The sequence below is a fragment of the Jaculus jaculus genome, chromosome 8 (genome assembly GCF_020740685.1).
Source record: "Jaculus jaculus isolate mJacJac1 chromosome 8, mJacJac1.mat.Y.cur, whole genome shotgun sequence".
Taxonomy (NCBI): Eukaryota; Metazoa; Chordata; class Mammalia; order Rodentia; family Dipodidae; genus Jaculus; species Jaculus jaculus.
In genome coordinates this window covers 34,594,883-34,622,824 of record NC_059109.1, presented here as the reverse complement: position 1 = coordinate 34,622,824, position 27,942 = coordinate 34,594,883, and the positions used below count along the sequence as shown (strand labels likewise).

At 36.2% G+C, this 27,942-nt stretch overlaps 1 protein-coding gene across 8 annotated transcripts in view; it reads left to right on the top strand.

Annotated features, from left to right (window-relative positions):
* Nucleotides 1-27,942, top strand: part of LOC101613198 (muscular LMNA interacting protein) — a 137,653-nt gene that overhangs the window by 93,098 nt on the left and 16,613 nt on the right. For 7 of the 8 annotated variants that reach the window (XM_045157798.1, XM_045157799.1, XM_045157797.1 and 4 more), the window contains one exon: nt 5,250-5,456. The exons of the other annotated variant lie outside the window; for it this stretch is intronic. In XM_045157798.1, the coding sequence (XP_045013733.1) occupies nt 5,250-5,456 (207 nt within the window). The remainder of the gene's footprint in view (nt 1-5,249; nt 5,457-27,942) is intronic. 8 annotated transcript variants of the gene reach the window in all.

The following is a 27,942-nucleotide window of genomic DNA, read 5'->3' as shown; positions in this document are numbered from 1 at the left end:
TCTGATTTCTAAATCTTATGTGGTAGTAATATTTTCAGTTTTCCAGGGACCTTCCATATTGTTTTACACATTGGGTGTAAAATTACCTTCCCACAAACTATTCATAACGGCTTTCTTTTCTTCATTCTCATCAATATTTTTATCTTTTGTATTATTCACAGATAGAAATTTTTACTTTTAGCTGATAGAAAATATACTTGTCATTGGGGTTCCACTTGATGTTTTGATATGCACTGTTAAAATGTTTGAATTAGATAAAACATCAATATCCACAAATGTTTATTGTATATGGTGGAAAAACTTTTAAAATTAGTTTAGCATTTGAAATGAACGTACATGTTGTGTTTAGTCATCCTACTGTGCATCAGAACACCAAAGTTCTAACTAATTTAGTGCTAACTGGTCAACCTTTTCTACCTTCCCTCCTTCCTTTCAGCTCCCTCCTGTGGTAACTCCTGTTCTATTCTTTATTTCAGTGAAATTAACTTTACTAGATTTTTATTGTAAATTAGTGCGATCATTTCTGTGCTTGGCTTATTTCACTTAATATACTCATCTCTGGTCCCCTTTTTTTTTGGTCACAAATGATAGGATTCCATTCTGCTAAAGCAAAGGTTCTGCTCCATGGGGCATCTATGTGTATTCTTTGCTTGGAGACTTCTTTTCAAAGTGTGAATTGTGCATGTATATGCCTCTAGTCTTCAATTGTTGGTTTTATTTCCTATTTTCCTGTCCTCTTGGGGACATATACAAATATCCATTGTACAAGCTGATGTCAAATGATTTTTGCTATGCTTTTTTTTTTTTACTAGTAACTTATTTCAGGCCTTTTATTAATTTTGAGTTGACTTTTATATATGGCATATGGGTCCAATTTCATTATTCTGTATTTGTATGTCCAGTTTCCTATCAAAGCAAAAATCCAGAGGCTAAAGAAAATGCCCTACTAAATAAAAATGCCAATAGGCCTACCATGGCTCAGGGATTAGTGCAAAAGATGTGGTAGAAAGATTGTAAGAGCCACAGAGTTGGTGGGAATACCTGAAGGCAGGTCCCCCCCCCCCCACTATGCCATTAGAACTGACTGAGACCTTCAGGCTTCCACAATAAATCCTATAACTCCACAGAGAAGAGTTCCTGGGAAATGGGAACAGGGGAGATGGAACATAAATGTATACAATCTGTTAAAAATAAATAAAAAATAATATATCGAATTTTTTCAAGCTTATGCATTTTGAAGATCAATGTGAAATGAATAATTCATAAAAGACAAACAAGTTTTCAAAAATATGACTTCCTAGAAATATAAGAAAGCAGAAAGGAAAAAAGTCTAGGAAACCAGTTACCAAAAGAGGAACAACAAAGATAGTAAAAATGTACCTCAAGCAGCACACATAGAACCACAAGGATATAATGATTTTAAAATCAAATAATTGTGATGACAGACAGTTGTCAGCTACATCTTCTACCTTACATTATATAGCCATTATGAAAGTGTTACAACACCCCACAGAGGCTGTATACACAGAAAACATTGGTGGAAACTTAGTTGTGAATAGCAATACAAATATCTTAGTTTAGGAGAAACAATTCAGTAACATCATAAAGAATACTGCAATCTGATGAATATGATTTATACTAAAAATGTAAAGAGAAAATAATGCCATTATCTTCATAGGCTTCCAAGTGTCACTTTTATTCTATAAAATATGACAAAACTCTTAAGGATTTTCAGTAGAGAAGGGTGGGTTGGACATCTCTCACTCAGTGGTTTTTATTTTAAAATTTAATTGATTAATTTATTTATTTGAGCAAGAGAGAGAGAGGAAGAACATGGACGTGTCAGGGCTTCCAGCCATTGCAACTAAACTACAAGTGCATGCACCACCTTGTGCATTTAGCTTATGTGAGTCCTAGGGAATTGAACCTGAGTCTTTTTGCTTTGTGGGCAAGTCCCGTAACCAATAAGCCATCTCTCCACCCCATCAGTGTTTTCTTAAAATTACTATAAAGATGTATTTTAAGGCAAAATCTACAAATATGGGAAGAAAGGAGACATAGTAACATTTCAGAGGCAGAATAACATCTTGATGAGAGGAAACTAACAGAGTAGGCAGAGAAACTAAATCTCAAGACGGCATGGAGGAATGCAAGCACTGATTCTATTTCTACTTGGAGTACTCAGAAGGGTTAGTATTTTGGATGTGATTGATATTCTCTAAAAGGAGAATGAAGGAATATAGATAAAATAAGAAAAGAGGGAAGAGCTATTTAAGAAGAACCTATCTCTAACATCATGTTTCTCCATGACTGACTTTCTCCCACCCTAAGGAAATAGCTCATGTGCTGGGGAGACTCAAACAGGATATCTGTCCTGAGGGACACTTGACATAGCTTGGAGCAGTGACTCCCTCCTAGAAATGAGCACTGAGTGATAACCAGTGAATGGTCAATTGTAGCCCAGCTTGTTTTATTTGTGGGTGGGCTGACTTTTCAGTTAAACCCCCACCAGGAGATTTGGAAATTGCTCAGTGAGGAAGCTAGTCAGCCCAAAGCAGAAAGCTTTCAAATTATTGACAGTTGTGTGATCTGGAAAATGAAACTCAAATAATATGTCCATGAGCTCAGTGCTTCTAAGAAGTTTCATCCTGCTCTGGAACATCAGCAGACAATGATGGATACCCAGATACCTGAAGAAAAACCCCAATAAAAGATTTAAACACAAAATCAAAGAAAAAGCCCCACTCACTACAAATAAAAGAAAAACATAGAAGAAATATTATTATGGAAAAAATTCAAGGAGAACCAATATTTTCAGAGGTTACAGAAAATAAGTATCTCCATGAAATCAGAACAAAAATGCCAGAGAAATTACTATTTAGACAACAGAGTGAAGATATGACAAAGATGAGTAAAAGGATACAAGTTGGAGGTAGGTGATCAGCCCATCCTGTTTGCTTTACTACTGTTAAGTCTCACTGCATGGAAGACAGATTCTCAACTGGCACAGGTATTCTTCCCAGCAAGAATCGTTTCACTTTTGTCCACAGTTGTCAACTCTTCAGTACTTAAGTGAGTTTGGTTAAGACCCACAGCTTTCCTGGGACTGATCAAGTATTGAAAAAATTCTGTTCTATGTCTGCCCACATACCTTGATAAGTTGAATATGCCACCTGATTTCATAGATGTGTCGAGATTTGACCCACACCTGACAGCCAAAGTTTGACAACAGTGATGCTGACGTATGAAACACACAGTTGAATATTCTTGCCAAGCATTTCCCTCCTGATTTCCACTCTATCCCTCCAGCCATCTCTGCTTTACTTCCCGTGGACCCCATAGGCTGACTTCTGACATCCAGAGAACAGCTTCCATTTCTTCCAGGAGCCCTGAGACCTGGCTGTGGACCATATGCTAGGCCCGTCTTTCCTAAACATTTCGACTATTAACCTACTATCATTGCTCTGCTCAGGCACAACTCACCTGTGTTTGATGCTCAGTTTTCTTCTCTTCACCTTCTACAGTAAATAATGTAATCATTTGTTATTAAAATATAAAATATATGAATGAGAAATTACACAAAATTAACATATATGATAATCCAGCTGGTTGTGGTGGCATGCACCTTTAATTCCAGCACCCAGGAGGTAAGAGGATCGCTATGAGTTTGAGGCCAGCCTGAGGCTACATGGTGAATTCCAGGTCAACCTGGGCTAGACTGAGACCGAACTTCAAAACCAACAAAATATATATGCTAATTCAATTGGAAGTACACACTTTGCTGGAAAAGTACTGCATGTATTTCATTTAAATTGCTCACTAGCATGGCTATGTTTAATAATATGAGAAGTATTATGATGAAGATTGACTAAAGAAAGAAATGAAAAGACTACTAACTAGAAAAGAGATAAACATCACTATGTTAGGTGATTTGATATTTTAGGTAATATACTTCTAAGACAATCAATTGAATATCAATTAAAACCACTATGTTTCTTGGTAGAAAATCAACATCTTTCATGGACTGGTATGAAAGACAGTCATTGGTTTAAAGATATATTATTTGAGGAAAAGGAACTCAGCTTAAATAAAAATATTACTTATGAAGCATATAAATAATAGAACATAATATTAAACTTACAAAAATATCATATTCCTTTAAAAATTCAGATGTTAATTCATTAAACATCTAACATACTTGCTTAATTAATTCTGAGGTCAGAATGATGAATAAAGTAGGTTTCATGTTTTAAGGTTCATTTCTTAATGGATTTTCTATAAGATCATCATCAATTTGTTTTTTTACATGTAAAATTTCATGATCTATTTGCAAACCTACACATGTGCAACTTTTATTTTTGAACCCAAGGCTTCTCTCTTTTGTTGGTTCCTTGCTTCATTTACAAAATTCATGGCCTCGTTTAGTCACTCCTACTTCTTGAAATTCTTGCCTCCATCTGATTTCTGTATTAACAACCCACCATGTATAAGGCCTGTCTCCTCTGCTCCCTGAAGTTGAAGTCACCTATTGGCTGCACAGCCAGATTATCTCCAAGACAACACTGATAGGAACTGAAGATTATCTTCATTCCTTCCACACTCATCTCTTACTGATCCCTGCTCAGCTCACCACATAACTTTTTGTGATATGAGCCAGGCATTACTTCTTCTCTTCTCCTCATAGTTTAATAAATTTTCATGCCAGATCCAGTTTCTTCCAGATAAATTTACATGAATCTTTGAATAAAAAATTTCCACCCATACATAGCTCTTCAATAAAAATTTCTCTACACTCAGGCAGTGCCCCCTTAGGATAAACTCTCTTCGTCCTTATAGATTTCTTCTCCCAATATTTTGAGGTATAGTACCTTCAGGAAATAACCTCCATACTGTTTTGCTTTGCAAGACAGATTGGAAGTGAGGAGCTGAAGAGAATTATTGAAAGAGACAATTCACTGTGAAAGCAAGTATTGTGAGAAACTTCTGTATTAGAAGTCCTCTCACAAGGTGTGGTGGAGCACGCCTTTAATCCCAGCACTTGGGAGGCAGAGGTAGGAGGATCACTGTGAGTTCAAGGCCACCCTGAGACTCCATAGTGAATTCCAGGTCAGCCTGGGCTAGAGTGAGACGCTACCTCAAAAAAACAAACAACATAAGAAAGTTCTCTCATTGTTTTAGGTACATCTATATAAGATGTTGTGAGGTTAGTTTTCATATACTAACATAGTCTATGCCTTTCTTCTTCCTAGGATGTGACTGTCCCTCACAAGCCTGTTTCCCTCCATCCTTTATATCAGACTAAACTCTACCCTCCTGCCAAGTCCTTGCTGCATCCACAGACCCTCTCACATGCTGACTGTCTTACTCCAGGACCCTTCAGTCATTTGTCCTCTTTCTCACTGAGGGATGAACAGGAGAATTCTCCTACCCTTCTTAGCCAGAATGCTTACAATAAGGTGAGAATTATCTGCCCACATAAGTATTTTGTTCTGAACCATCACAGTGCTTAACTTGTAAAACATATATGAAGACGACTTCTAGATATTTAAAAATTTGATCTCTAAATATATTTGGAATGTTAAATATTTAGGCTGAAGAGCATTACTTTATAAACAGGCAGTAATGAACTATGGTAAATATATATATATATATATATATATATATATATATATATATATATATATATATAATTTTTAAGCCTTTTTCTTATTTGTATTCTTTATTGTGTCATGATTTAACCCCAATGTGAAAATGCCAAGAAAATTTATAAAGCTTTACATGAGGACATTGTTAACTTATTTGTTAATCTTTATTCAGTGGTACTTAAGAGCTTAGTAAATTACAAAGATTCTATGAAAAGACACTTATAATTACAGACAGTGGGCATTAACTACATAGAATTACTGTAGTTATTTGTAGAATAATACTAATATTTTATTTTAAACTGGGTCTCTCTGACTTATTGTCTACAGTATGGGATAGATTAAACATCACAAACAATTCAGTGCCAAGAATGCTTGCGTATCATATACATTACATTCATAGTCCTCGTTGGTTGTGGAATCAGCTACATGCTCTGCTAGCAGCAAGCAGCAGCAATGCGTAGGGCATGTATCAGTGCCCCTTGCCCTTATTGTTACCCTAGCGACCAAGTTAGCTGGTATATACTCTGAGACCCTAAAAATATCTAAAATAACTAACCAGAAAAGTTTAAATTTCAGTTAAATAATTTGGTATGATTCAATATCTTACTTAAAAGAATCTTGCAAACTCTCTATTCATTAAAATGTGTCTCTATCATTAAAAATAAACCAAGGAGCTGGGCGTGGTGGCGCACGCCTTTAATCCCAGCACTTGGAGGCAAAGGTAGGTGGATCGTCATGTGTTTAAGGCCATTCTGAGACTACATAGTGAGTTCCAGGTCAGCCTGGACTAGAGTAAGACCCTATCTCGAAAAACCTAAATAAATAAATCAAGGATATATTCTAGAATTCAATTGAACCAAAGTTTTTGATCTTTGAGGGTTTTTTTTTTTTTTTTTTTTTTTTTTGAGGTAGGGCTTTACTCTAGCTCAAGCTGACCTGAAATTCACTATGTAGTTTAGTCTCAGAATGGCCTCAAACTCAAGGTTATCCTCCTACCTCTGCCTCCTGAGTGAGTACTGGGATTAAAGGCATGAGCCACCACGCATAGCTCTCTTTGAGTGTTTTTGTTGTAGGTAATATTAATAACCTCATTTAAACATAATTATCTAATGTTGACATATAAAGACAAATTAGCTTTCCATACTTCATACTATCAATGAGTATGAATGATCAATTGTGAATAAAATAACTTTAAGATATCCATTTTCTGCCAAGAAAGTTTAGGATTGTCTAATTATGAACTCTCATTATTTCTTGTTCTTAATGTTGAAAACATGACTATATCAGGAAAAGTTCATTTAAAAATGGTATATTATTCAATATTTCTCTGCTTTAATGCTGCTCTATGTTCCATCAAAACCATCAGTTACTAGAGTTAATTCTGATAATGAATCCATTCTATAATAAATTTGCCTGTATAGGGTTATGATTGTATTTTTAGAAATCAATTTCATGAACTACCTTATTCATTTCATATTTTTAATCATGTTTTCTGGGATTCATAAACAAGGATAGATTCAATATTTCATTTATATTTGGGTCTTTGCTTCTTTAGGCTCTACAAAGCAATACATGAATGGATGTAAAGCAGGTATGGTTAAAATGCTGGTAGTCCTAGATATTTGGGAAGCTGAGATAGAAGGATCATTTGAGCCTATGAATTTGATATCAGCATGGGCACCATAGTGAAATTCTATTTTGTATGAAAAAGTATAAGCAGTATTAGTTGGAAAATCTTCAATAATAGCTCTTGTCATTAAGATTGTTAAGATTTATTGATACTGAATAAACAGCTATTCATATCCAAATAACAAAAATAATAAACTTGTAGTACAATGATATTGATGAACAGAAGGTTTAATTGCTTACTTTTGTGTGACTATTCTATTACAAATAGGAATTATCATATTAAATCCCTATTTTTATAAACATGACATAGTAGTGGGATCATACTATACTGTTATCAACTTTCATATTTTACATGAAAATTCTTCTCACCAGGAATTGTAAAATACAACGTGTCTCTATGTGTCTCATGCTAATAATATTCCGTGTTACATACTGGGCTTATTTCCAAATGCACATCTCTTGGGAAAACTCTCTTGGAAGTTTGCATTGAGCATGACTTTTCAGTTTTTAAGGTCTCTCATCACCTAAGCTTGTGGAAGGCTTTCAGCAGGTTTCATTTTGTTGAATCTGCAGTGTATTCTTCCAGATTTTCATGAGTCCTCAGAATTTAAATCATCACCCTAATCCCTTCCCTCCAATCTTACTTTCAAAGTAGAAATCTGCAATGTCACATATGAGGGACTAATAGGTATGGATGCCTAAGGCAGTGACTGAAATTCAACACGAGCATGGAGAAGTTCAACATTACTCTAATGAAATCTGGAATTGTCATTTCAACTGCTGTCTGGAATTGTCCTTCATTCTTTCTTCATTGGATGCTTCCTCATACTATGAAGGAAATAAAAGAAAACATACAAACAAACAAACAAACAAAATCCGTGGACTGAGGAGAAGGATTAGTGGATAAAGTGCCTGTTATATAAACATGAGGACCTGAGAGAATCCCAAGAACCCACATAAATCTGCATGTGGTAGTGTGACCATCTATAATCCTAGTGCTCTTACTGTGAGATGGAAGGCAGAGACAAGAGAACCCCTGAAAACTTGTGGGCCAGGTCAGCATGGTGACTGCATTCATGAATACTATGAGACCCGGTCTCAAGCAAGATGAAAGGCAAAAACCAACACCAGAAGTTGTCCTCTTACTTCTGTATGTGCATATTGACATGTGTGTGCCTGAACACACACATGCATGCACATACACACACACACACACACACACACACACACACACACACACACACACACATACACACCGAGAGAGAGAAGGAGAGAGAGAGAGAGAGTATAGGCACACTGTGATGCTTAGCATTTATGTGGGTGTTGAGGGTCTGAGCTCAGGTCCTTATGCATGCCCAAAAAATACTGTACCAACTGAACCATGTCCCTAGGCTCCTTAAGCAGTACCTGAAAGCATGCTGACTTTTACTTCAAGTACACTACTCAGATTGCCTCACAAGGATAAATTATTGACCAGATTTCCTCCTATTTCAGTCTCTGTTCCTGCTCTGTAGTACATGACATGGCTGTTCATTCCCTTCATTCTCAACTGCTCTCCTAATTCCATTACTAGGGTATACATATATTCCAACTTTGACTGTTTCCTCCTTTGATTGTTAGCACTTACTGTCTGCTTACCTCATTGTTCTTCTTTGTTTTTTCTTGAAATGAGAAGTAAACTAAGGGTTTTATATTTGCATGCAAGGACTGATCTATATTCCCAGCCCTGTTTTTTTTTTTTTTTTAACTTTGATTTTAAAGAGAGTTTTGCTAAGTTGTCCGTGCTAGCATTGAATTTTTACCCTACTTTTCATGCTCATGAATAGCTAGGATTTTAAACTACAGATGTGGCATGCCATCACCCCTGGATAACTTCTAATTGCTATATACTCTTCAGAAATTTGACCACTCCTCAGCCTAACTGATAGTCTCAAATCCACATTTGCAATGCTACTTCTCCACTGATAGCATGTTTCTTAACTCTATCTGCTTATCCATCACCTTCCCTGTGAATACCTTACTGATATCTCATATTCATCATTCATTTACATAAAATTAGTTTTCATTGACTTCCTGACTTTGTTATTAATACCATAATACCAAGCCCTCAGACTCAAAGCTGTATTCAACTCCTGTTATTCTTTCATTTTCTGTTTTTGTCCTTACAACTACTCATTTTTCAAGTTAGCTGGGTTCTTCTTATCTTACGTTATTCTGCACTATTCTTCTACTTTACTTAAAATGATGTACTTGCCTCCAAATATGCCTTGAGCATTTCCTACTGTTACTCATATATTCTCCACATATAAATGCTCTCATTTATTTTCTATACATGTAAACCATTTTTATACTATATGACTTAGTCAAATTATCACTCCTCAGTGAAGTTCTTTTTTTCTTGCAACATTCAAAGTGCTCTTTATTCTTTTCAATCTGTATGCATTTTCCCTCTACACAAGCATCCCATGCACATTATAGTTTATCAATTTTTGTACTTTCCTTGATATAGGACATGACATACTTGGCATGATATTTCCCACATTATAGGCATGCCAGTAAATATGTTACTGATAAACAAATGTCAAAACAGTCCCAACTTTTCACTGTGAACTTTGGGTGCCAATCATATTTATTTCTGTTTTAAGCAAAAACTAAATAAGAACAATTAATACATTTCCCAATATGTTTAGAATAATCACAGCAAACTGAAAATAATTATTTTATTAAGGCCTAAATAGATACATGAGCTTTTGCAGATCGTTCATATGGATCACAGGTCAGGCAGAGATGTGAGGCAGGGACACTGATTCTTCCCCTTACAGATATAAGTTCTGGCATCTTCTGAGAGGTTTTTGTTTCTGTCTGTAATCTGTCCATAAATTGTGTGATAAGTTGCTGTGCCTTTATGTCTTGCATGTCCTCATGTTTTCCCTGGTAGCTATTTCTGTGCCTCTTTAGCATACATGGGGATTATTGTGGCATGCATGCTAGAATCATGTAATCTCTATGAGGCCATAATAGTGCCATTTTATCCTCTTTATGCTTTTGTTCTGCTCCCTTTAATACAGGGAACTGCAAGAGTTCACATGTATGCATTCACCAAGCTCTATTTATAATCCATCATCAATACTACTTGCACTTGATTTGTTCTTTAAGCCATTTGTGGGCTTACCCAAAATGGAAAACAACAACAACAAAACATTGTGATGGCTAATCTTCATTGTCAACTTGAGTAGAATCACCTAGGAGACATACCTCTGGGCTTGTATAGAGCTGTTTCCAGAGAGGATTAACTTAAGAGGGAAGACCCATCCTGAGTATGGTCAATGTAGTTGGCATCTTCCTGGGGGCTGAAGCCCCAGAATGAATTAAAAGGGAAAGGGAGAACGTCAGGAAAGTGCCAGGAATCCCTTTCTCTGCTGTCTGGTTCTTGCCACAGGCTAAGCCATTCACACTATGCCTTCTCTACTGTAATGCAATGTTCTCTTAAATTGTGAGACAAAATATCACATCCTCAATTTGTTTCTTGTCATGTTGGTCACAGCAATGAGTACACACATGTTCCCAGTTAAGGTTAAGCAAGTTTCTACTCTGTTTTCTTATCTCAGCTGTCATGCTATAAATGATTAGCTCTTTGGCAAACTCTCCAGCACCATATTATTTTTAAATATATTTTTGCATTTTGTTTATGATTTTGCTGCTTCAAACAGGCCCCGAGGCTGGTATGAAAGAGTTGTCCAAAGTTTTTAGACAGTCAGGCAGTGATAGGTTTTATAGACAACTTAACTGCACCAGTTTTGGCATGGATTACCGTGCCATTGTCCAGATATTCAGTCAATATATCAGTAATGTGATATATAAATGTTTTATACAGAGACACAAAGAAAAACAAGATATTTATTGATTAGTTGATAAAAATGCAAAGAATAGTCATTGGTTGTTTTAGTGTTCAGTCTCCTCTGGAGAGCATTGACATTTAGGAAGTTAGTTTGGGAGGTGATTCCAAGACACACAGGCTAGAGGAGGGGAAGTGGAGATAAGAGAAGGCATCTGATAAAGAGTATGTTGGCAAGCAAGTTTTCACTGTCAATTACTAGAGATGGATTTTTATGGAAAACTCTGAATATCTAATAGAGGTTCAGAGCAATGTCATTTGAGAGGAGAGAAGGGAACTTCTGATAATCTTTAGCAGAGGTTGTGTCTGGCACATAGAATTAATCACCAGAAACTGCAGACAGCTAAAGAAAAGCAGGGGCAGTTTGGAATCTAGGGTACGCTGGTGCAAAGAAATGCATGATGTAGGAAGAAGTATGTGTATATGTGTGTGCATTTACCCAATCTTATATTTTTTAAAAAAATATTTTATTTTTTTTATTTATTTGAGAAAGAAAGAGGCAGAGAGGGAGATAGAAAGAGTAACTATGCCAAGGCATTCATCCCTGCAAATAAACTTCAGATGCATGAGCCACCTTGTGCATCTGACTTATGTGGGACTTGGGGAATCAAACCTGCATCCTTTGGTTTTGAGGCAAGTTCCTTAACCAGTATGCCATTGATCAGCCCAGTCTTACCATTTTTGATCAAAATTTGAAGTTTAACCTTCTCCAATCTAAAACTTTGTCTATTAAAGTAAGGGTGGGGCTGAGGATGTGGCTTGGTGGTAGAACTCTTACATACCATGAACTACGCCCTGAGTGCAATTCCACTACTATAAAAGTAAGCAAGCAAACATCCTTTCAAAAACAAGAACAAAGCAGAAAAAGCAAAATATTCCAGGTCAGCCTGGACTACAACCATATGACCCTACTTTGGAAAAACAAACAAACAAACAAAAAAAACAACTAGAAAGCAAAATAACATATCAAGAATTCAAGATCCAAAGACTATGAGTATTTTCTTTATTTTTGATATACTATGCATATTGTTGATAATGCTAAAACAAAGGGAGAAATATATGTCTGGTATGTGAAATAAAATTGTATCTCGTCAATAGTCATTTTAACAGTTTTCTTTCTATTTTTCAGTATACTTTAAAGACTGTGGTTTTAAAGGTAATAAGATGTCGTGTAAAACACATCTGTCAATGTCCAGATTAAGGCTTTCTAGAACCTGTCCACTATGTCAGAAAATTCATTACATTTTGAAAAATTGCTCTTCATATGACCATTAATATTTTGCCACAGGCATCTGATTTTCTTATCCTTCAGTTGAGAATATGTTCATAAAGTCAGAAAAAATTGCATTCTCTAGAAATTATTTTTCTCCACCCATCTTCTGCCTTACTTCTGCTATTTTCTACATCCATAATATTAGGAGTATTTTTGTCTGTTTCCTCAAATCAACCTGAGATTTCAGATCTTCTGACTACTTCAAATATCCAAGTTAATCACTCAGTTTCATAAGCTTTTCCCTTTTTTCATATCCCACTTTTTCCTTTTAATTGTCAAGAATAATGTCATTTAGACAGGATATCTTATACTATTGTCTGTGTTCAGTCCTTACTCTACTGATTTGTACCAGCAACAAACCAGAAAATGCTTGGTGTGTTGCTTCTGTTCAGTCTATGAACAGAGCCCTGATAGTGAGGACTGAGCCAGTACACTCAGAATGGCTCTTCTGATTGGCTGGCAGAGCTAACCCATTACAGTCAGGATGGCTCTTCTGAGTAGTTGGCAGGGCAAAGGCTAGGATTTCCTAAGTGGGACGTCTATTTACTATGAAAGTTTGAGGGGTCTTACAAGCTAAAATAGCATCTTTCTGTAAGGTTTGGGAGTGACCAAGGCCACGCAAACCACTCTGAGGTAAAGCTGAAAGCCTCTATTCAGGAAAACCAGGAGCTGCCAGGGCTGGCTCACAAAAGCAGAACACAGCCAACCTGAGTTTTCAGATGGTGGGATTTATAGGGCTTTTCAGTTGTGGGGAAGGTGATGAAGGGGAAAGTTGAATAAAAAAGGTTTCTTTAGGGGAGATCTAAGATAGCCAGGGTGTGAGACAAGAACAGTGACCAGGTGACTTAAGAGATGAGGGACAGTAAACCATGACTTGGGGGCATTGTTAGGCAAGGATGGGATAATGGCAGCGCAGTTTCTTGAGGAATGTGAATAATCCACTTCCTTATGCCTGTCATGATTTTGTTGTCCTTGGTGACTCTATTTTGGGAGCCATCCCAACTTAACACTTTCCATGTGTTATGATCTCCTATTGTCTTATTTTTTCCCCTAAAGGTCCTATTTTTGGTTGAATACTGATAACCCCCTCAGTGGAACTGGGGAGGAGGAGAAGAAACATATGTGTATAACCTGTGGGGTATGTGATTAGTATGCAATGTTTTCACACAATAAAGTTCTCCATTAATAAAAAAAAAACATAGGATCTTTATAGACAGTTACATCTTTAAAGCCCCATGAGAAAATTCACAGTTCCCCTTAAAGTATATTCTCTTTCAGTTTTCAAAAACAAAAAATATTTTGATGCCTCATTTGTGGCCATGTAACCTTTTTATTTCACTTGTTTTCAAAAATGTGTCATTTTCATTCATTGGTAAAAATATACCATTTTATTTTGTCTTATGTCTCTGTATATGCATTGCATCACTGAATCCACTGCTGCTGAACTGTAATATGTAATACTTACATGCACATGCACATGTAGGACTCAGATCTAGCTTTCTCTACCACTATTAATTTGAATACTTCAGTACTTATCTCTGGAGTAGCCTGATAGCAGAAGAAAAAAATGAAACCCTTCTACTGCAGGTTTTCCCCTAAAGGACAGAGAGAATTCCTCATCTCATCTTTGTTCTCTCTGTCCAGTACCCCTCCATAGCCTTGAGCACTCCTGGCCCTCTTGCAAACCTCCAGGACACTGTCATTGCTAGAGCTCAGAGGGAGTCCCAATGTCTCCCAAATTGACAGAAAGATGCATATTTATATGTAGCTAATTATGTCCTAATCAGTCAATCATTTTTAGAGCATAAATAATACTATATGCTTTTTTTCCAGTTTTATTTTTAGAAATAGTTTTTTTTTTCTTGGAATTTATTACAGTGTTACTATACAAATCATCTTTAATGTATTGAAGGTATATTTTAGGCTAAAGTTCTGAACTATTATAAAGATGTGAACACATGAAAAGTTGATGATTTAGAAAAAACATCCATTGCTGTAATAAACCATTTCAATCAATAGGCAACTATTCAAAAACTATAATTTTAATGTTCTTTTTGTTTCTTTACATTATTAAGTGCCTTATTTGCTTATTAGCCATAAAGTTAATTCACATTATTGAAATGCACATTAAAATTCATTCACCAATTCCATCTATAAGTTATCAGTTAGAATTTTTTCTATTGAATCAGTAAGTTATTAAAATAAATGCTTCTACTTGAAAATGTGATGCAGTCTCTTGCTTTAGTTTCTTACCTGTAAAAATGCTCAGTTTTTTTGGTCAGGATAAATGATAAATAAATACAACTAAAACTTTCGCATTCTAACTTTAATTTAATACATTTTAACATCCAACTTTATTAGCAAAAATTTTAGTACTGCACTAAGAAGCAATCCATCAATATAACAGATAGAACATGGCACTCACTAATCTTAAATTCCTTTTACCTTTTATTACAATATGTTTAATTTTTAATGCTTCTGATTTATCCATTTACTCACCATTTTCTACCCTGGATGGCTGAAGATGCAGGGTCCTGTGCTCACCCTGGGTGGCTGAAGGTGCAGGTTCCTGAAACTGCAGGGGCTTTGAAATAGTAATCTTCTGTCTAACGTAACCTGTAAATATTTGGATCTACAGCTGGAAAACATATTCTGTACATGCACTTTTAGAATAAAGTGGCGGTATTTGAGATAAGTAGATCATAATCATACACAGTTCAACAATGATCAAATGAACACCAGATTAAGCGGATTTAGTTCAAGGTTCCAAACCCTCATCTACCTCATAGCCTAGTTCACTTGCAAAGCAAAGAGCATACACTGTAATTATTTTATTCCAAAATAGAGATCTGGAGCCCTGGAGGTGAGAAGGGAACAAAAAACAGCTATTTATTTTTATCACATGGTTTCAGTAACTGTCCATTAAGTGCAAAGCCATGATTTTCCAGTGCTGGCCATGTCATGGTGAACAGCAGACAAGGAATGAAGAGCCTTCACCATGTACTTGTTTTCTACTTTGGTGTAACAGAAATAAAGCATGAGATAAATCATGACGATTGTCCTGCAGAAGTTTCTGGCTGCTATGAGATTATAATCTCCCCTGATGAATTATAAAAAAAATAAGTAAGGAGGGTATGAAATTAATTTGAAACTGGAAAGAAGTGAACATCAGGTGTGGAGTGAATGAGGTATCCCACTGAGGGTAAAAAGCAGGAGAGGAGAGAGCAAACACAAATTGAAAACAAAACTAAACAGACAAACAAAAAAAGGAACTTGGCAAACCTGAGAAAATGACAGCAGTCTAGAATATCACTGAAGACACTTCTGGAAACTGGACCATGAGGTGAAGTTAGCAAGAAGTATGACTGCTAGATGGGCATCCGCATCTGTGAATGAACTGGGCTATTGGATATGGAGGCAGACCTGGGAAATGAAGAATCAGACCCATTCAGTGACACTCTCTACCAGACAGCAAAGGGAGCATTTGACATGATGGATGTCTTAGTGGCAGGGGAACATGCTTTGCAGACTCTCTAAAGTTTTGTAAAAGAAGTTATTTTGTAAAAATAAGCAAAGTGCCACTTGAATTACAGAGTGCAGTTTTTTTTTGAAATTTCAAAACAATCATAAAGTATTTGGTTCACTTTACACATGAAACATATGAGGATCAGAGATTCCATGGGATGGTTGAGAAGCTGGTGTATTATGTTTCTGACAAGACTCCCCAGGAATTTGTCTATGAAACACTGTAACTCCTTTCTGTATTACAACTATCTTGGGATCACAGGCTTCCCTGGGGCCACACACTCTAGGTTTAACTCAGAACTGGATCTAAGAACTTGCCAAGGCTGCCTGCCTACCTTAAGCAAGCAGAAAACACTGAAGGATAATTGAACAGTGTCATGCCCAAGGTCACAGCATGAGTCATCAAAAGAGTTTTGGCATATCATGAACCCCCTAGTGTTTTTGACATTTTATCCCCAGATTCCCACATTTCTTTAGCACCCACAGTACTAAAAGCTAGTGGTGAAGAGAACATCTACTGTGTTAGAAATGTACTGCAATTACCATTGTAGCCGCCCTAGTCCACCATCAGCCTAACAACCCTTGTGGGAGGAGACTATTGACTAATGATTGCTTGAGCTCAGGGTTTGAAACCAGCCTACATAGTGAAACAAAAAAGGAACTAAAACTGCAAAATAAAAATAATACACTTGGCAGTAACTTTACTGAAAAAATGGCCATTTTGAGTCCTGGAGGTCTTTTAAGTACCTCATTAATCATGTTTGTGATGCACTACCTATACATAAAATTATCAATCTGTCAGAGTGAATTAACTGAGGTAATTATTTATTTTTTTTAATCAAAGCAGACACTAACTGCCTTGCTCTCAATTTTAAACTTTTCTGACAACATATGGAGATAATGGGATTTGGATGACTATTAGGATGCATTAGAAGGGTTAGGCAGGAAACAGATTTTATAAAACTCCAAATGGATTTTTAATGTTTTGAGACTTTTCAGGAAGCCAAAATGTAGGCACTATTTGCTGATACCAAATTGCTTTCAAAACGAATAGATTTTGTTTTATAATATAATTATGAAGAACACTCTGTTCAATGGGGCAGGTCAAATTAACTGGACATTTAACATTGAATAATGAATGTCAATGAGCAGGTGTTTTAAGAGAAGCAGTTCTGCAAAAATGAAGTATCCCATTCAAGGAGGTCCTGCAGCAAAGGGTATGGTGAGCTTTTTACCCATCAGTGGCAGTAAAACCGAGAATGTTCCTGTCAGCTATTATTTTCAAAAATGTTTTTAAATTTAATCACAAAACAGTTGACTTTTAAAATTATTCCAGGAAATTGAGAATAATCATTCATACTCCTTTTTTTGACTTAATCGTAGTGACAAAAACTTCTGTCCCTGAGCTCATTTGTCATCTGGCATTGAATATATAGCATCTACTTGAAATATTTCATTGTGACATTTTAATAAAATTATTACTTTTTATTTTATTTATTTGCAAGCATATATATATGTACATATATACATATATATTTATATACATATATATGTATATGTATATGTATATGTATATATATATATATATATATATATATATATATATATATATATATATATATAGAGAGAGAGAGAGAGAGAGAGAGAGAGAGAGAGAGAGAGAGAAAGAGAAAAAGAGAGTACACATGGGCATACCAGGGTCTCTAGCCACTGCAAATGAACTCCAGAAGTATGCACCACTCTGTACATATGGCTTAGGTGGGTACTGGGGAATCAAACCAGGTGTTTAGGCTTTGCAGACAAGTGCCTTAACTGCTGAGCAATCTCTCCAGCCCCAATAAAATTATTTTAAATATTAAGAATTTGTTAACTGGAAAGAGGTGCATGGTTGGAGGCAAGCAGGATGACAATTTCAATGCGACAGTCTAGTTTAAGAAAGGTGTGATTTTTGAAAGTTTAAAGTTTTTATAATTTGCTGCCCCTCCTGCAATTTATTTACTGTTCTGTGTTTTATATGCATAGAAAAAATAAACTGCCATCAGTTTGTATGTACCTCATTCAGATAGAGATGTGAAGGAAAAATGAACCTCCTGCATTTCATAGAATTTAGCTACCTGGCACAATTTTCACAGAAGCTTGGAGCAGGTTAATGAGAATAGAGCTTGGGACAGGATGCAATGATTTACTATTCACTTAACAAATGTCTTTCAGAGTGCATCCTGTACGTGAAGGATGAATCCTAATGAGGAAGGGCAAAGAGGGGAAGAAGTGTGCTTTCAGTTAAAGGCAAGCATTGGTCTAATTCATGGTGAGAGGGCTTGAAAGTATGAAAAGCAAAGATTTCCACACATGAGGCAAAGATGCTGTACCTGGTCTACTAGTTCTTAAAAGGTTAGGACACAACTTTCAGAAAAGAAATGCTGTGGTGGAAGGAGGTGGCTGTGAGCCCTGAATTATAATCCCCCATACAATGACAGTCAAAACGGAGACATTTTATCTTTATAAATAAAGATTCTGAAATATGATTTTAAGGGGATGCACATGTCTGGAGTTCAACTGTAGTGGCTAAAGGCCCTAACATTCCAATTCTTTCTCTCTCTCTCTCTCTCTCTTTCACACACACACACACACACACACACACACACACACACACACAGGGTCATGTGCCACCATGCCCAGCAAAAAAATAATAATAATTGAGCCTAGTGCTCATTTAACCTTGAAATGCCATATACATTTTAAATGCTTTGTGTCAGATAGAGCCATGTGAAATTGCCATTACTTTTGACCTATGAAAACATTGGCTTTGAATTTTAGAATGTAATTTTTCTCTATTATTTTACCTTGTTTAATGTGATTAACTTTCTCTAAAATATAAGCATAGAATTCTTTCAGATTCCTAAATTAGTTGAAAGCTATTCATGTGTGACTGATAAAAGCACAGCAGACATTTAATCTACAATCATCAGATACCCATTGCCATTTTAATGCATTAGTTTATTTTTTAAAATATTTTATATTTATTTATTTGCTTGACGAGAAAGAGGGAGGGAAAGAGGGAGAGAGAGAAAGAGAGAGAATAAGTGCGCCAGGGCCTCCAGCCACTGTGAAGGAACTCCAGATATGTGCACTCCCTTGTGCATCTGGCTAACGTGGGTCTGGGGAATTGAACCTGGGCTCTTTGGCTTTGCAGGCAAACACCTTAACTGCTAAGCCAGTCCCTCCTGCCCACTTTAACTTATTTAATACTTCCAATAAATATGGTATAATTAATAGGGTGGAGATAAGGGTACTGTAATAGATAGCTATTGTGGAAGCAACACTGTGTAATGAGCTACCTCAATCTTGGGTACCAAACAATAGTAAGCATTCAGTATTGTTTTGCTTGTGCATTTATATTTGTCTAAGTTTCAACTGTACTGGGTAGTACTAGCTGAGCTTGAATTAACACCACATGTTAGGTCCATATATATTAAACATTTTTTCAGACCCATTTGCCCTAGCAGCTACATGCAGAATGCTTCTCTAGTAGAGATATAAGAAGCAATCACTTTTTAAAACCATATATTAATCTGGCAGCAACAAAGCAGATAGCTGTGTTTCACTCAGAATGGGAGAAAATTGTTAAGTTTCATGTAGAATTCTATCTCAGGGAAGTGAAGCCATATGTTCCATATGTTTTTTGAATCAATGGAAAAAGTTGGAGGGAAGTGATCGTGGAGCTGAGTCCATAGGCTTTATAAGTATCTATTTAGTACTCATTAGACATTTAGCACACTTTTAAGTCACATGGAGAGGAAGAGCATTCTTTCCTCAAAACATTAAAATTCAAGCATTGTAATATTTAATATTACTTGATCATAGTTTTAGGAATATATGTTTACAAAGGACATATCATCTTAATTTGTGAGCCACCATACAATGCCTTTTTTGTTACCTTACAACATGTTTTTTCTTGAATTCAATTTTTGAGATAAAAAGTTTCTGAATCAAGCAGACCAAAAATGAACCCAACATGGCTCAGGGAAGTTTTGTGGAAGAGGGGGTGGAAAGAATGTCAGAGTCACATGTTGGGTCATGATATGCAGAGACATTTATCGTACCAATAACTGTGGACTAACTCCACAATGTTCAACCTATTTACATCAACAAGGAGGGTCCATTGGGAGGGAGTAGATCATGGATGAGCCTAAACAATGGTACCAAACTGCCTGTATTTGCTGAAAAGAAAACTAATAAATTAAAATTTTTAAAAAAGTTTCTGAATCAGTGGTTAAATAAGTCATTTTTTTCCACTGATTTTCAGTTTTCTAAGACTTTTGTTTGTGAAGCGCTTTCTAGTTACACGTTGTAGCCAAGGCTTTGGGGATGTTCAGCATGTACTCTTCACTGAGCTACCTTCCCAGCCTCTGATCTTGATTTGTATTCTCTTCAGAAATCTTTCCTAATACATAAGATTAGCTCAGGGAGTGGTGTCAATTCTGCTGTAATACTTGATGCTTTCTATAACTTTTATATTTCCTCTTTTGTTTCCACTTGAAGAGATATTGTAACTTCCTGGTTATTATAACTGTATTTTTGGAGGTAAGCCCAACAGACTGGCCTGTTTATATAAGAGAGTACGGGTGAGAGCAAGAGTGATAGAAAGAGAAAGAGAACTGGCCTGCCAAGGCCTCCAGCCACTGCAGTCGAACTCCAGACATGTGCCACCTTGTGCGCATGTGTGACTTGTGTACTTGCATCACTTCGTCTGGCTGGCTGACTTGTGACTGGGAGAGGTGAACATGGGTCCTTAGTGCCTTAAGCGCTAAGCCGTTTCTCCAATCCTACTATAACTGTCTTTATTTTGGTTATTTTAGGTAGAGAACAATACTTATATAATGTCCATATTTATATCTTCTTTTAGTAAGGTATATTGATATGCATCTTTCCATTGTTCCAATCATCACCCCCATGTTGATATTGACCAATTCTAGATGTTTATTTCTAGTATACTTTTTTCCTATGGTTTTAAATTTTGCTTATATTTATGTTGCTCTGTTTGTATGGCACCACATCCACTCAGCATTTACATGGATTGTTGGACATTAGTTCTCATAACTGTGAGGCAAGTGCTTTTATGTGCTGAACCTTCTATTGAGTCCCTGATCCCACTCCTTGAATAAAATTCAATATATATATGTAACAATTTATACTCAAATTCTAACTGATATCTTTTATTTATTTATATTTATATTTATTTATTTATGTTTATTATGAACACTTTTTTTGTGTCTGTGACAGGATCTCATGTACCCTAAGCTGGCTTTGAACTCACTATGAAGCCAAGGATAATCTTGAAGTTCTGACTCGATAATCCTAGGGTTGGGGTTACAGGTACATGCAAATGAATAAAATATTTCATTTATTTATTTATTTTAGAGAGAGAGAAAGAGAGAGCAGATAGAGGAGAGACAAAGGGCATGCTAGCCCCTCTAGCTCCTGCAAGGGAACTCTACATGCATGTGCCACCTTATGTAGCTGGCTTAGGTGGGTACTTGGAAATTGAATCTGGGACCCTAGACTTCAGAGGCAAGTATCTTAACCACTAAGCCATCTCTCCAGCCCCAAATAAAATATATTTTAAAAAAAGTTAAAAATGTAGAGAAAATAATTTACTAATACTGTCTTCATAAAGAAAATACTATTTAGTTAATGACTGTATAGGCCATTAGGATTTTGCAAACACATGAAAAGTGATATGTGTCAATATGGATTATCAACTGAGCATTTGATAATACTCAGTGAATACACAAAAGAATGTGAAGCTTAATGGTATTTACTTTTTTTACATACCACTCAAGAATAAATGGGGATATCTGAGAACTGATATTAAGAATCCCAGGTTATATTTTCTGAATATGTTTATGCTTAGCTTCCCATGGACATGTCTACCTCAGCTGTGATTCAGTAAAGAAAATTCCATGAGGAAAGAACTCTAATTTGTAGAATCACTTATCAACCAGTACATTTCTGCATAAGGATCACAGAACTAATGAACTTGCCAAGAGAAAAAGGAACTGGAACATATCAATTGTGAGGATTATTTTATTGTAATATATTAATTTTATGTCACAGAATATTTTTTATTTATACATATGATACAGTTTAATTATAGTCTCCAATGCACACTTAAACTTCAACACCCCTAATAGTTTCATTAGGGCCCAAATTATATTTTAATTGACAATTAGCTATAATAAATATTACTTTTTTAGAGCTACAATATAAAATGCAGGGCCTGGTACATGCTAGCCAAGCATTCTGCCATTGATAAACATCCCCCACTGAGAGCACATTTTATGGATAAGGAAACTGAATCACAGAGGGAGGTTTTATAGGGAGTTAGTGGGAAAGACATGTTTGTAATGATTCGGACAACATCTAAGAGAGATTCAGTACTTTAAGTTCTAAAAATAAAGAAACAACTCGTGTTTTCTTTGTTACAGTTTCTTTTTGATACAAGTGGTGTACTGGGTGGACACTGATACCGGTTCATCTAGTCTCAGTAAATTAAAATGGGCTAGTGAAATGGCTCAGTGGGTTAGAGTGTTTGTTGCACAAGTATGAGGGCCTGTGACAGCCTGAACTGTCCGCAGTTCAATTTCCCAGCACCCATGCAAACAGCTGGGCATAGTCGTGCATGCCTCTAACCTCACCCCTGTGTCCTCGGGAACAGAGGCTGGAGAACTGCCGGAGGTCATCAGTCAGTCCAGCTGGCTGAAAGTGGCTGCTCCGGGTTCAGTGCGAGACTCCACCTCCACGGAAGAAGGGCAGGAGCGGTAGAGAAGGACACCAGGCATCTCCTCCGGCTTGTGCATGCACGTGCGTGGGGCTTGTGAATCTGCACACACACTAAAAAAGAAAAAAAAATACTAAAAAGACATACTGAAAACACTGCCAGTGTTTTATTCTCGAGCATAAAATCAAGTATATGCCATAAAATCAATCAGCTGGTATTCACGGCTCAACTGCTAGGATACGGCAAGCTCCACCATCAGCTTGCAGCCTTTGGGACACATGAAACACACGCCTATTTACTGATGCTCATTCATGGAATAAACCTTGAATGTGAACTGAAATTGATGTATAGCGGGAGTCCTGGCATTCTCTCATTCACCTCATCCATCTCTTCGGAAGTTCTCTCTTATCTCTTAACCAGCCAGGTTAGAATTTCTTCTAAGTGAGTGAGTCCATTGGCACACTCTTCATACTCATTATCCCGGCAGTAATTTATCTTCTGAATCTTATGATCTCAAGAAAAATTTCCTTCATTTCTCCAAACTAGGCCAAAGGTATCTAAAATGAATTCTGATAAAGTCAGAGCCTTTATGTTTGTATCTAAAGATCCCTAATTGTATCATTATGGGTTTCTGCCACTAGACTATAGTTTCCAAGGTCAGGAGAGTGTTTATTTATTTCTGTGTTCCTGACATCTAACAAAGTGTCTACCACATTAGCAGGTACAAAGTAAAAATACACATGGTAAATTACTTTATTTATGCAACAGCCACACATGGTAATTAATTGGGACTTTTTCAGTACAGTTAGTTTTGGATGTGACTGTATAAATGTTTAAAGCATATTAATTCCATCTGTACTTTCACTGATATCACACTTTAATCTGTGCAGCAGTAGCTGAGGTCAGCTTAGAAATGCAGAATCTCATGGTCTCTTGATCCTTCCTGTGTTATACATGAAATTTACAAATTGCCTTTGGGTTTTATCCTATGCAGTTTGAAATATTGTAAGTCAGAGATTAAAGCTATAAATGTTTCGTTTGACTAGGCAGATCTCCAAAGCACATGAAACAAGCTTGCACTGTAAATGTGAGCATGATAACAGGTAACCTCTGACCATAGGTCTCCTGGCTGGAGTAGTGAGGACAGGGAAGATATGGAGATTTCCAGCTTCTAACAAGTGCATGCTGATATCCAGACCTAAATTATTGCAAACACCATGTTCTAGAAACCAGAAATATGGACCTGCATGTAGAATCCATGAACTTAAATACTAATTATTATGACAGGTAATTCAAGTCTTGTTAAAGTAAGGATTTTTAAATTTTTTATTATTTTATTTGTTTATGTATTTATTAGATACAGAGGGAGAGAGAGAGAGAGAGAGAGAGAGAGAGAGAGAGAGAGAGAGAGAGAAAGAATGGGCAGGCCAGGCCTCTAGCCACTGCAAACGAACTCCAACTGCATGTGCCATCTTGTGCATCTGGCTAATGTGGGACCTGGATAATTGAACCTGGGTCTTCAGTCTTCGCAGGGAAGTGCCTTAACTGCTAAGCCAGTTCTCCAGCCCTAAAGCAAGAAAATTTTGATGATCAAATAAAACTCACCTGTAAGAGTTGTACTTGAGGTCTCTCAACATGTGAAGTCTCACATAAATGAGTATACACTTAAGAATGCAAAAAAAATCCCCTTAATTGTTCACTAATTCAGAATTTAATTTTACAAGTCAGAATATATGATTTTCTTTCCCTAAAAAATTGATTTGTTCTTTCATTTACTTATTTTTTTAATATTCACATATCTTCTGTGCTAAGTGGGTAATACACCAGGTGCAAAAAAAATCTACAGGTGAATGACATGCAACAGAGAACTTTCAATGACATGTAGCCTCATCACAACAGCCTTATGCTAATGGGACAGCCAATATTTTATGCAACTCTTGCTGCAGTCATTTTTCACGAGTACATTTGAGAAGTATTCTTTTTTTTTTTTTTTTTTTTTTTTTGGTTTTTCGAGGTAGGGTTTCACTCTGGTCCAGGCTGACCTGGGATTAACTCTGTAGTCTCAGGGTGGCCTCGAACTCATGGCGATCCTCCTACCTCTGCCTCCCAAGTGCTGGGATTAAAGGCGTGTGCCGCCACGCCCAGTGAGAAGTATTCTTAATAAGGTCATGGTTCCAGTGTTGAGAGAAAGGTAGAAGGACCTAATTACAAATGGTGTGAAGGAAGCTTATAAGAGGATGTGTGTGAACATAAAGAAATCTCAAAGGAGTAAATCCTGAGTAGACTGTGTTCTATTACTGATTTTAAAATGTTGAAACTTCCTGAAACACTTCCTCAGCTTTGGAGTTTTTGGCAGTCGAGTTCATCTTTAAGCAATTCTGCAAATGCTAGAACATTGAATTCCATTTATTACGTCCCTTAAAGACTTGGCAGATTTAACCATATATATTTTTTTTCACATGTTCTTCCTTTGAATTGCTGGATTCTCATTTCTGCAGCTGCCTGAGAAGAGTTCACCTTGTTATCCTGCAGTGGTAGATCGTTACCTCTGGAGAGACAGAAGTATTTGTGAGAGGCCGCACACTGCAGCAAACACATCACAATGCTATCCTAGTTTGCTGGCAGTTGTGATCAAGTATAATAAAAATCAACTGAATGTTAGATTCAGATACCACAGGGATGAGGGAACAGAGTCTAATTAACCTGTTACGTAACATCTGTGACTTGATTCCGCATCCAATGGAAATTATGTTTTTTCTCACTTCACCTGTGCTTTATTTTTCTTTCATTCTCTGAATATGAATACTATTCTGATATACTTTGATTTTTTTCTAGTTATTTTTATTTGAGATCAAATGGTAAATTATTTTCTAGAACATTACCAAACAATCCACTTTTGTTTAGCAAGGCATTCAATTATGTGGAACTCATTTTAATATATTTTTTTTAATTTTTAATTTTTAAATTTTTATTAACATTTTCCATGACTATAAAAAAATATCCCATGGTAATTCCTTCCCCCTCCCACTTTCCCCTTTGAAATTCCATTCTTCATCATATTACCTCCCCAACTCAATCATTGTACTTACATATATACAATATCAACCTATTAAGTACTTAATATTTTGTTTTATGCTTTCCGTTCTGACTGTGGCAGAATGCGTGTACCATGTTTCTTTTTCTCCCCACTTGACATTGCTGTTCTCCTATAAAATCTGTGTTTAGTATAGACTTCAGCTTCAACATTATTTCTTATTTCCCATTTTTTCTTTTCAAATTAGTATGCATGTTTGCTGTCTTTTATCAGTTTATCTTGGGAATTAGGAGGTAAGATATACCACCAAATCTTCGCTCTATTCTAATTTCCTAGGCAATATTTTCTTTTAACATTCTTTTGTTTGCTCCCTTTTCCCTCCTTTCCTCCTATCCCTCTTCCTCTTTCAATGACAGGTTACTTAAACACCAGTTTACAATGACTTTTGTTGAAGTTAAATTCTTGTAAATATATTAACAACACCTCACTATTGAAGACACTGCTATGGCTCCTCTGACCATACAAGGTCCATTATTATATCTCAGGTGTGGCTCAGAAGTCGCTCCTGAGTTGTTTTGGTCTCTCAGCTGGACACTTTGACACACACACCCTCCTCCTTTTCTCTGACTCTCTGCCTGGTTTTCTTTTTCCTGAGTTGACATGTCTTCCTGGAGACATATCCCCTCACATTCCTTGGAAACTTTTACTGAGAGTCCAGTGCCTGCTTTCCTTTATGACTTCTGGATCTTGAATGAATTATTCTTTCTCTTAGTGTTTTAGTTTGCCTATCTGTGAAGCTGATTGCTATTTGTTTAAAAACTAAATTAACAGCATGGTGCAGTTATACATGCTTATAATCTCAGCACTTATAGGAGAATCAGAGTTAAAGACAAGCCTGGGTCACATAGTAAGGAGACCTCCTCAAAAAATTAATTAAAAAATGAAACAGTGAAAATCCTAAATGAACAAATACATATATAAACAGTCTGCCACATAATTGTATAATAAATTATTGTGACTAAACTCATAAATTTTACAGTAAATTGACATAACATTTCAGGTAGCTTAAAGAAAATATAAAGGCTGATCTTCTGTGTTCAAAGCATTTAGGTATCAAAAGTAAAGAATTTGGTGTTAAATAATTACTTATGATAAGTCACTTCCTGTTCCGTTTTGTTGATTAGAGCAATCAGAACATATTTTAGAAGTTCATGATTATACTGAAATCAATTTAAACTAATGAATACCAATGCTGGAAGTAAAAATGGAATATAAATTAGATATCATATCATGACTCAAATGCTTTTCCAACCTTAGTTATATAACTTGGGGTATTACCAAATTTAAAAATTTCAGGATATTCTCTTTTTATATACTAGTAGATGAGAAAAATAAAAATTTGATATTGTACAAACTGATTGATACAAATATCCGGTCACTTAGCCTAGGTATAGTAAAGGCTACTGTGTCCAGGACCAATAACATAAGTTTCAAGATTGAGCAATACATAAGGTCTGATCCTAAGCAAAGCTCAGAAGCTGAAACAGTATAGTGCATGAGGAAATAGATGCTTTCAGTTGCTTTCTGGAGTGCTATTTGGAGCTTTAATTGACTTCACTCCTATTTAAAGCAATGGTGCTGAGCACCTAGAAGTCCTGAGGCTATGATAACCAGAGGATTTCAAAGTTGGAAACAATCTAAGGCCTGGGATTTTGTGAAGTCATAACTGAAAATAAAAGAAAACTCCATTCTATAAAGTCTGCTGGCATGAGCAGAAGGGGCCTGAAAATGCACAAAGCAGACACCTTCTGAGCTTCCTTGGTCCTGTTGCCTTTCCTAAACTTGCTCTAAATAATTTGGACCTAGAAATTCCCTTATTGTGTGATTGTCTAAAGAAGTATTCTTTTGAGAGTGAAGGAGTTTAGGTCATTTGTCACTACAATTAGCATAGGGCAGAAATAGGAGTGTTCATGGCAGACAATTTTCATGGTTACTATAAAGCTAGAGAAATAGAGATAGTAAATAAAAAAGAGGGGTAGATGGAGTGATGGTTTACAACTATAATCTCAGCACTTGGGAGGCTGTGGTAGGGGAGGTTGCCCTAAGTTCCAACTGTATAGTGAATTCTAGGGCTGTTTGAGCTACAGAGTGAGAGATCTG